The sequence below is a fragment of the Montipora foliosa genome, chromosome 1 (genome assembly GCF_036669935.1).
Source record: "Montipora foliosa isolate CH-2021 chromosome 1, ASM3666993v2, whole genome shotgun sequence".
Taxonomy (NCBI): domain Eukaryota; kingdom Metazoa; phylum Cnidaria; class Anthozoa; order Scleractinia; family Acroporidae; genus Montipora; species Montipora foliosa.
The window spans coordinates 20,794,315-20,805,798 of record NC_090869.1 but is presented as its reverse complement, the minus strand read 5'-3'; the positions used below and the strand labels follow the sequence as shown (position 1 = coordinate 20,805,798).

The 11,484-nt window shown below is 41.9% G+C and overlaps 2 protein-coding genes across 2 annotated transcripts in view; both read left to right on the top strand.

Annotated features, from left to right (window-relative positions):
• Positions 1-19, top strand: part of LOC137992674 (RNA-binding protein 39-like) — a 23,980-nt gene extending 23,961 nt beyond the window's left edge. The window contains exon 16 of the mRNA XM_068838157.1: positions 1-19. This exon is cut by the window's left edge and continues 379 nt beyond it. The gene's annotated coding sequence lies outside the window, so the exon portion shown is untranslated.
• Positions 20-1,224: 1,205 nt separating this feature from the next.
• LOC137992694 (neuropeptide FF receptor 2-like) lies at positions 1,225-2,493 on the top strand. The gene has a single exon (XM_068838180.1). It carries the CDS (start codon positions 1,373-1,375, stop codon positions 2,351-2,353), a length of 981 nt encoding a protein of 326 aa, XP_068694281.1. The 5' UTR covers positions 1,225-1,372; the 3' UTR covers positions 2,354-2,493.
• The last annotated feature ends 8,991 nt before the right edge of the window (positions 2,494-11,484 follow it).

Below are 11,484 nucleotides of genomic sequence, written 5' to 3'. Positions count from 1 at the left end.
AATTATTGGTGAGCTTAAACATCTGGGTACATTCTCCATGGTGTTTCCTTGTTTTCTGAGAGGGGTTTTATTTCTCCGTGTGCACTGACATCCCCCATCCTTCCCGCAATTGAAAAGTGAGTTTCAAGTTATTCGCTCAAAATATGTGCAAAGTTCCTTGCCTTGCGATTCCCGAAATCTGTTTGACAAAGCTTCAGGATTTCGAGAAACGCATGCATATGCATGTAATTAAAATCGACTCGCACCTTGTTACATCTGGCCGTGGCGCTGTTTTCTGAGATATTACATTGAACGTGCCAGGGGTGCTTTTGGCCCGATGTCATGAGCTTCGCCGTTAAATTCATTACCCGAGACTGCAACAAAAGGTGATTTGCACAGTCATCTATTCTATTCCTAGGGCGATGCAAATTTCTTCATATGCACTCAGTCGCGTATTATAAAGTTATCAAAAATGAAAACTGGACGACCAGTGAAACTGGCTTGAATGACCATTCGTTATCCAACCTTGGTGGATGCAATGTAAGCCCGCGTTCATTCGTGGTTGGTTTGTAACATAACGAGAAAAAAAAAGCTTCTTTTGAAGTTCTTGACGGTGCACAAACTCTCCACCTAATGTATATCTTCTAACATGCTAATTGCGTTCGTGACTAAAGCGGTTTGAAGATTGGTTGGCAACGACTTGAAAAATTAAAAGTGAGCAGATAAGCTCTCTTGCAGCTGGAAAACGAAGTGGATGAAAATTCTTATTTCTCTAGTAAATACACCAAAAGGGTTTCGAATGGATTTTGTTTCTGTCAGCAGCAAATGGCACAACTCTACCTTTTCAGTGAGTCGTGGGTATTACTGCGCGTCATACAGTCCCTAAAATTATTCGTAATATTTGGAAGCTGTGGTGGTTTCTGTAATGAAGCGAAGTGAAGAACAATTATTGTCATTTTGGTGGCAGCGGTGTATTTTGGAATTAATGGTTCATTTTTTAGGAAGTTAATTTAAAATTCAGTCCAGTTTTAATTACGTTCCGACAGTGGATCGAATCACGAAATGCATAGTTCGGTAGGTTTCTGATCAGTTGGCTAAAAAGCCGCTTTCTTTTGCCGTATGGTAACTTATAATTTTATGCCAATAAAGAAATATAAACATCAAACACAATCGGACCTCAAATATTTTTAAGATACCATTCTGATTGTTATCCTCGTCTCCAAACCATATCAATTAGGCGTCCGTCCGTTTTCCTGTCCAAAAAACTCGTTAGGCATTCTTAGCTTTCAAGACACCTGTCCGTCTGAGAAGGCATTTAAGCAGCACACAAGCTTTCAGAGTGGATAAAATTGTTGAAATATCCTTGTGAAAGGGAGCCCTTTCTCACATCGAGATGAACGTTACTGCCTTAGTGATATCAAACATATCGCATAGAGAGGATTGCTTACTATCTGATGATCAAGAGGTCGTCGATACACTGAAGTACTTACTTTTTAGCGTAATCTTTCTAACAAGCCTTTGCGGAAACGGTTTTGTATGTTGGGTTGTATGGAGGCGCCTTCATATTCGGACAGTGATGAATTACTTCTTGCTAAATCTAGCCGTAGATGATCTGGCTTTTACCGTGATATGCATACCATTTGACTTGCCTGTCCAACTCAACCAGTGCATATGGCCTTATTTCAAAGCGTTTTGCAAGGTGTTGTTTCCAATGCAAACAATTTGCGCTCTCGTATCGGCGTTTACCTTAACAGCAATCGGTATCAGCCGGTACAGAGCCATTGTCCATCCAATGAAAACTCAGTTGGGACTCGCTGCGTCGAAGAGATTCATTTTGTGTATCTGGATCATATCGTTTGTCCTTGTGATACCCTACGCACTGGTGCTCGAAGTGGACCCCACGACAGAGCAATGCTCCGAGGTTTGGCCGGAACCTCGCCACACGAATAGCGCTGTGTACTCTTATTTCATGTTTATCGCTGGGTTTGCATTGCCTCTTACGGTTTTGTTATGCTCTTACCTTAAAATTTCTTGCGAACTCCGTAAAAACGCCACACCAAACGCAAACTGTGTTTTGCAAGCCGACCATGCCCGCGAGGCGGAAAAGGTGTTGAAATTGTCGATCGCTGTAACAGTGGTCTTCGCCATTTGCACGTTGCCAAACCATGTTGTATGGTTGGCGCTAGATTTCGACGGAATCAATTGCGCGCAATGCAATACATGGCTCACTGTGGCCAACACTTTAGTATTTGCCAACAGCGCGGCTAATCCGGTGGTGTTTGTAATCTTTAACGAAAATTACCGCAACGAGATCAGGAGTATTTTAAAACGCAAAAGAAAGAGGCATCAAAGAGAAAGGGAGGAACAGTTGTAAAATCCCTTCAATTTTTATAGGGGAAACTTTTCAAGTGGGCGTGTGAATTTTTTTTTCTTGAGTTGTAAGCATGGCATTGTTGGGGTTGCAGTCAACACATATGTTACGAAGAGACGAAGAAACGGGAAAATAATCGACGAAAGTGTGTCCTTTCATCAAACTACTCACTAGCTTTGTTTGCGTTTTGCAACAGAATGGTTCATTAAATGGTGTTTGGTTTAAATCAAGACAGCTAATGTCTTGAAAGTGCCTCGGCTGTACAATTTTCTGCTTGCTGATTATCACAGTCGACGCCGGAAGTCGAGGTTCAAATTAAAACAAACTAGTCTTGACGGTCGACATAATATTTTAGAAAATCAAAATTTCAAGGAAAGCGATTATTTGCAATATAGCACCGGATTGTGTAAAAAAAATTTGAAAGCTTCCGCTTTTGTGCTCCCTCTTAACTGCAACGTATCAGTCACGATGCAGAGTATGCATCCACCGATAGTAACACAACGAAGAAATAAAAGTGGTCATACAGACGGTGTCTCTAAGAAACCGACAGTGGCAATGGGAACTGTAATTCCGTCTTTGCAAGACTTACTTGCCCATGGGATTTGTTATTGATAAGGAAAAAAAATGATTGTGTTGGTTCGACTTGCTTGAGAATTAAATGGGCCATCCTTTGAGAATATTTTCGAATACCCTCACTACTGGACACAAGTCACAAAAGGAAACCTATTTAACTTAAAGTGCCCCTAACCCCAAAATATTTTTTTCGCTTAAATGAATCTTTGCACCTGTTCGAGACGCATTGCGATCACTTTTTTCCTTTTTCTAACAAATCCTGCTATTTTATAGGCTTCGAAAGTTGCGAAAATCCAATCATCTTTTGTTCACGACCGAGTCAGAAGGGGAGTGGGTCTATTCCTGATGTGACGTCACAATCTACTTTGCATGCATTTTTACAAAGAGTTAATGCAATGTAAATCAGATTTTGACGTCACATCAGGAATAGACCCACTCCCCTTCTGACTCGGTCGTGAACAAAAGATGATTGGATTTTTGCAACTTTCGAAGGCTATAAAATGGCAGGATTTGTTAGAAAAATGAAAAAATGGCCGCAATGCGTTTCGAACAGGTGCAAAGATTCATTTTAGCGAAAAAAATATTTTGGGGTTAGGGGCACTTTAAAGTTTTCCCGGTAGAGATTTACAAGTATGTTTACCGATATTAAAATGGCTTATGTTTTTTGGGTGTCAATTTTGGATTATCTGAAGAGAGTGTAGTGTAACGTGAAGTGCTAGATTTCTATCCCATATGAACCATGTGAGCGTTAACCCTACTGATGGAACTGGGCCCACACAAGGACAGAGAAAAACTCTGACCATGGTGGGAAATGGCCGTTACCATGGCAACATCATATCTAATGACAGGCAGATATCTTGCTATTTTTGGCCTAAATTCCTTAATATTTACACTTTACTTTGGTGAATTGTTTTTATTCTTTGCCACATTATAAAAATGATATTGCCTGACATTTTGAAGTGGTAAAAAGTCAAGGTCGTTCAGACGGTTTAGCCAGTACTGTGTAATTTGTCATTTTTCTAAATATATTCTATTCAGGCGCGTAGCGTCCTATACGCATATACGCACGTGCGTACTTGAAGTGACCAGAAAATTTTGAAAGTTTTAGCAATTGTTTCTATTCTTAACATTTTCCTTGTACGCAACCAAGATTTCGTGATGAAAGCACCATTTTGATTAAATTCTCAAAACTAAAACAAAAGCTGTACCATGTTCTAACTTAGTTTTGCATTGTACCTTTTTTTTTGCACTAACAATGCAGTGTTGTTTGGCCAGCGTGCAACAAAAAGGCGAGGTTGCAAAGGAGCGACGTTCCAAGAACGTTCGTGACAAAGGAGCGACGTTCCGAGAACGTTCCTGACAATTCCAGTCATGCTAGCACAACCAAAACAATGTTTTGTTTGCACCAAGTTTGCTCAAAATAAGGGCAAGACGCTTCATTCTTTGCTTGTATTCACACAACTATTTCGACAAGAAATAAAGAACGCAGTATTTTTCGCTCAGTTTACTTAGGGTTCTAGATCATATGTACTTGTGAGTGTTTGAAAAAATGACCACGCTACGCGCCTGCTATTAGCACAAGCGCAATGATCAGATTTTCCCTTTTCCTTGTGGCTGCGCTTGTTTTCGTTGTGTGAAAAGGAAACACAGCATAAGCAAAGGGAAATTTGCTACGTGTAACCAAGTAAAGCACTCGTTCCAGATTCCCCACGTCTGAGCCTTTTAAAAAATAGCAGATGCCACTCTCAATTTTCGAATTCCCCATAATATACTTTGTTTGCCCCCCAAATTTTACATAAACCATTGTTTTCAAATGCTCTTGGGAATATGCAGTGTCCCCAAGAGCATTTGAAAACAATAGTTTATGCAAAATTTGGGGGGAAAACAAAGTGTATTATGGGGAATTTGAAAATAGAGAATGGTTGATTTTGATGCTTATGTCGACGTTTGTTTTCACTTTGCAATAAGCTACTTATGCTTGCGCGTGTGGTTGCATTTGCGTCAACGATTTTGTTAAATTCGTGATCACATTACTCTTCCTTGGATAATCAATTGTCACGTACTTCTATTTAAAGATCAAATAGAATAGACCTTTTTGCAGATACGGCAGCCATTTTGATTTCTATTATTTCAAATAGCTATTATGGGACGCCCAGGAGGCAAATACATTTCAATTTGGGTTTGACCTGCATGCTAGCATGCATATAGAGCACTATACATGTCCATATATAGTAATATGGTAGCAATACACACTAACATACAATGACATTCACTTAGCCTCTCTCACATTCACTTGTACGCGCTCGCCTTCACTTGTACGCACTTTCCTTCACTTGTACGCACTTACCTTCACTTGTACGCACTCCCCTTCACTTGTACGCAGTCGCCTTCACGTGTACGCACTTACCTTCACTTGTACGCACTCGCCTTCACTTGTACGCACTCACCTTCACTTCTATGCACTCACCTTCACTTGTACGGACTCACCTTCAGTTCTATGCACTCACCTTCACTTGTACGCACTTTCCTTCACTTGTACGCACTCACCTTCACTTCTATGCACTCACCTTCACTTGTACGCACTCACCTACACTGGTATGCACTCACCTTCACTGGTACGCACTCACCTTCACTTGTGCGCACTCACCTTCGCTTGTACGCACTCACAATCACTTCTATGCACTCACCTTCACTTGCATGCACTCACCTTCACTTGCATGCACTTACATTCACTTGAACGCACTCACCTTCACTTGAACGCACTCACCTTCATTTGAACGCACTCGCCTTCACTTGTACGCACTCGCCTTCACTTCTATGCACTCACCTTCACTTGTACGCACTCACCTTCACTTCCATGCACTCACCTTCACATGTACGCACTCACCTTCACTTGTACGCACTCACCTTCACTGATACGCACTCACCTTCGCTTCTATGCACTCACCTTCATTTGTACGCGCTCACCTTCACTTGTACGCACTTTCCTTCACTTGTACACACTCACCTTCACTTCTATGCACTCACCTTCACTTGTACGCACTCACCTACACTGGTATGCACTCACCTTCACTGAAACGCACTCACCTTCACTTGACCGCACTCACCTTCACTTGTACGCACTTACCTTCACTTGTACGTACTCCCCTTCACTTGCACGCACTCACCTTCACTGGTACGCACTCACCTTCACTTGCACGCACTCACCTTCACTTCTATGCACTCACCTTCACTTGTATGCACTCACCTTCACTTGCATGCACTTACATTCACTTGAACGCACTCACCTTCACTTGTAAGCACTCGCCTTCACTTGTATGCACTCACCTTCACTTGTACACACTCACCTTCACTTCTATGCACTCACCTTCACTTCTATGCACTCACCTTCACTTGAACGCACTCAACTTCACTTGTACGCACTCACCTTCACTTGAACGCGCTCACCTTCACTTGTATGCACTCACCTTCACTTGTATGCACTCACCTTCACTTTTATACACTCATCTTCACTTGTATGCACTTACCTTCACTTCTATGCACTCACGTTCACTTGCATGCACTCACCTTCACTTGAATGCACTTTCCTTCACTTCTATGCACTCACGTTCACTACTACTACTACTACTACTACTACTACTAATAACAATAATAATAATATTAATAATAATAATAATAATAATAATAATAATAATAATAATAATAATCAACTTTCCTAATGTACCTCTTAAGCAGTCCCGCGCGAGTTTCGGTCAATTTTAACTGTCTTGGCAACTTCGACCAAATTAGAGGGCCGGTATATTTTATTGAATTGCTACCAAATCTAAGCGTTTCGAATCTTGGTAATTCGAAGTCACTATTCTGTGAGTCATACTGAGAGTTGTTTAAATTAAATAAGTCAGAATTATTCTCGGGTATGAGACTGCGCTTAACTTTAAAAATCAACGTTGCAATGTCTGGTGGACGCCTATTCAATTAATGGATTATTTATACCACCCCAAACTGTGGCTGAATAATGGAATTATAAATCGTTCTAACAGTGATTTCAGACAAAGAGGAAAGGAATTTTAAAAGCATGAATAAATTAAGCACACTGCCTACATATACATAAATGGCACCAAATGATGGTACTCTAAAGCGTGATTAGAGTAATGGTTGTTCCCTTGTTCCCGTTACTTCTGTTACGTTAAATACTCTTTCAAATCGCCTTCTACGTAGATCGAAAGTAATGCTTGAAACGTCACATCTTACGGTGTCTTATTGTAGTTAAGCTATATTTTACGGAAAGTAACAACCTTTTAAGTGGGCAGTTACTTTCATAGAGGCCAATACTATGGAGGAAATATTTTTGAATTGCAAGGGAAGGTGAGTGCATCCAGTGAAGATCAGTGCACAAAAGCGCAAGTGAGTGCGAAAAACTGAAGTTGAGTGCGTACCAGTGAAAGTGAGTGCATACAAGTGAAGTTGACTGCATACAAGTGCAGATGAGTGCATACAAGTGGAGGTGAGTGCGTACAAGTGAAAGCGAGTGCGTACAAGTGAATGTAAGTGCATACAAGTGAAGGTGAATGCATACAAGTGAATGTTAGTGCATACAAGTGAAAGTGAGCGCATAAAAGTGAATGTAAGTGCAAACAAGTGAAGGTGAGTGCATACAAGTGAATGGAAGTGCATACAAGTGAAGGTAAGTGCATACAAGTGAATGTAAACGCATACAAGTGAAGGTGAGTGTGTTGAAGTGAAGGTAAGTGCATACAAGTGAAGGTGAGTGCGTACACGTGAATGTAAGTGCATACAAGTGAAGGTGAGTGAATACAAGTGAAGGTGAGTGCGTACAAGTTAAGGTGAGTGCATACAAGTGACGGTTGAGTGCATAAAAGTGAAGGTGAATGCGTACAAGTAAAGGTGAGTGCGTACAAGTGAATGTAAGTGCATACACGTGAAGGTAATTGCGTTCAAGTGAAGGTGAGTGCGCAAAAGTGAAGGACGGCGAGTGCGTACAAGTGAAGGAAAGTGCGTACAAGATAAGGTAAGTGCATACAAGTGAAGGTGAGTGCGTACAAGTGAAGGGAAGTGCATGCACTTGAAGGTGAGTGCGTTAAAGTGAAGGTGAGTGGATACAAGTGAACGTAAGTGCATACAAACGAAGATGAGTCCGTTCAAGTGAAGGTGAGTGCGTACAAGTGAAGGTGAGTGCGTACAAGTAAAGGAAAGTGCGTAGAAGTGAAGGTAAGTGCATAAAAGTGAAGGTGAGTGAATGCAAGTGAAGGTGAGTGCATACAAGTGAAGGTAAGTGCATACAAGTGAAGGTGAGTGCATACAAGTGAATATAAATGCATGCAAGTGAAGGGAAGTGGATACAAGTGAACATAAGTGCATGCAAGTGAAGGTGAGTGCGTTTAAGTGAAGGTAAGTGCATACAAGTGAAGGGAAGTGCAGGCAAGTGAAGGTGAGTGCATACAAGTGAATGAAAGTGCATGCAAGCGAAGGTGAATGCATACAAGTGAGGGAAAGTGCATACAAGTGAAGGAAAGTGGATACAAGTGAAGGGAAGTGCATGCAAGTGAAGGTGAGTGCGTTGAAGTGAAGATAAGTGCATACAAGTGAAAGTGAGTGAGTTCCAGTGAAGGTGAGTGCATACAAGTGAATGAAAGTGCATGCAAGTGAAGGCGAGTGCATACAAGTGAAGGTGAGTGTGTACAAGTGAAGGTGAGTGCGTACAACTGAAGGTAAGTGCATAAAAGTGAAGGTGAGTGTAGTATACAAGTGAAGGTGAGTGCGTACAAGTGAAGGTGAATGCGTACAAGTGAAGGCGAGTGCATACAAGTGAAGGGAAGTGCAGGCAAGTGAAAGTGAGTGCATACAAGTCAATGAAAGTGCATGCAAGTGAAGGTGAATGCATACAAGTGAGGGAAAGTGCATACAAGTGAAGGGAAGTGGATACAAGTGAAGGGAAGTGCATGCAAGTGAAGGTGAGTGCATTGAAGTGAAGGTAAGTGCATACAAGTGAAGGTGAGTGCATAAAAGTGAAGGTGAGTGCATACAAGTGAATGAAAGTGCATCCAAGTGAAGGTGGGTGCGTATAAGTGAAGGAAAGTGCGTACAAGTGAAGGTAAGTGCATAAAAGTGAAGGTGAGTGTATACAAGTGAAGGTGAGTGCGTACAAGTGAAGGTGAGTGCGTACAAGTGAAGGCGAGTGTATACAAGTGAAGGGAAGTGCAGTTAAGTGAAGGTGAGTGCGTTCAAGTAAATGTAAGTGCATACAAGTGAAGGTGAAAGCGTGCAAGTGAAGGTGAGTGCATACAAGTGAAGGTGAGTGCGTGCGAGTGAAGGTGAGTGCATAGAAGTGAAGGGAAGTGCATGCAAGTGAAGGTGAGTGCGTACAAGTGAAGGTAAGTGCATAAAAGTGAAGGTGAGTGCATAGAAGTGAAGGGAAGTGCATGCAAGTGAAGGGAAGTGGATGCAAGTGAAGGTGAGTGCGTACAAGTGAAGGTAAGTGCATAAAAGTGAAGGTGAGTGCGTACAAGTGAAGGTGAGTGCATAGAAGTGAAGGGAAGTGCATGCAAGTGAAGGTGAGTGTATACAAGTGAAGGTGAGTGCATAAAAATGAAGGTAAGTGCATAAAAGTGAAGGTGAGTGCGTACAAGTGAAGGTGAGTGCGTACAAGTGAAGGTGAGTGCATAGAAGTGAAGGTAAGTGCATAAAAGTGAAGGTGAGTGCGTTCAAGTGAAGGTGAGTGCATAGAAGTGAAGGGGAGTGCATGCAAGTGAAGGGAAGAGCATGCAAGTGAAGGTGAGTGCGTACAAGTGAAGGTAAGTGCATAAAAGTGAAGGTGAGTGCGTTTAAGTGAAAGTGGGTGCATAGAAGTGAAGGGAAGTGCATGCAAGTGAAGGGAAGAGCATGCAAGTGAAGGTGAGTGCGTACAAGTGAAGGTAAGTGCATAAAAGTGAAGGTGAGTGCGTTCAAGTGAAGGTGAGTGCATAGAAGTGAAGGGAAGTGCATGCAAGTGAAGGGAAGTGGATGCAAGTGAAGGTGAGTGCGTACAAGTGAAGGTAAGTGCATAAAAGTGAAGGTGAGTGCGTACAAGTGAAGGTGAGTGCATAGAAGTGAAGGGAAGTGCATGCAAGTGAAGGTAAGTGCATAAAAGTGAAGGTGAGTGCGTTCAAGTGAAGGTGAGTGCATAGAAGTGAAGGGAAGTGCATGCAAGTGAAGGGAAGTGGATGCAAGTGAAGGTGAGTGCGTACAAGTGAAGGTAAGTGCATAAAAGTGAAGGTGAGTGCGTACAAGTGAAGGTGAGTGCATAGAAGTGAAGGGAAGTGCATGCAAGTGAAGGTGAGTGCGTACAAGTGAAGGGAAGTGCATGCAAGTGAAGGGAAGTGGATGCAAGTGAAGGTGAGTGCGTACAAGTGAAGGTAAGTGCATAAAAGTGAAGGTGAGTGCGTACAAGTGAAGGTGAGTGCATAGAAGTGAAGGGAAGTGCATGCAAGTGAAGGTGAGTGTATACAAGTGAAGGAAAGTGCATGAAAGTGAAGGTAAGTGCATAAAAGTGAAGGTGAGTGCATACAAGTGAAGGTGAGTGCGTACAAGTGAATGTGAGTGCGTACAAGTGAAGGAAAGTGCGTACAAGTGAATCTGATTGTAGGTGAGTACATGTCGTTACTATATATGGTATAAACGTATATAGTGCTCTATATGCGTGCTAGCATGCAGTTTTTACCTCAATTTGCCCCCCTGGGCATCCCATAATGTCTTTCGAAACAATAGAAATCAAAATGGCCGCCGTATCTGAGAAAAGGTCTATTCTTTTTTCCCTTTCAGAAGGTGTATTCAGAGTTCTAATGAAATTAGACGCATATGTTAACTTCGATCAAGTCATTTCTTGCTTAAAAATGCCTTTATTCCGTAGTTTCCATTCGGTTCGGGTCAAGTCGGTTCGGTTCAGTCTCTGCTAGGAACAAGAGGGGAAAAGTCTTTTCCTTCCCTCTTTATATCCTCTAAATTTGAGTTTCTAATTACACGTGCAAACATACATATGGGATATAGAGGTTTTGCACGGCAGCATGTTGCATAGCAGGAACAATGAAAATGTTTTGCATTTGAAAGAACATTTGTTCCCATAAGGAAAAATAATTCATTGTTGCTGCCATGCAACATGGCTGCCGAGCAAAATCGCTATTCACATGCACTGAGGTGTGAGCACGATCTAACGTAGAGGCACAACACTCGCTGGGGCATGAGCACGGCCTAACAGCATATCTGGGTGAACTCAGGCTTTCCTGATGGGGTGACCCTATTCGGTGGAATTGCGGAACACACAGAATATATGGAATTTTTTAAAACACGGAAAATATTGAATATTTTGAAACGCGGAATACACGGAATATTTTAAAACGAGGGATGGGAGGAACGTCTTTTAAAAAAGGAGATAAACGATACACTTTTTGCCCGTGAGTAGTCTGGGTAGGATAACAAGTCAGCGCCTTTGGTGGGCTCATTTGTTTAATATCCGCCGTTCAGTATATGATTTATTTCATATATCACTTCGTTCATTGATTCATTCC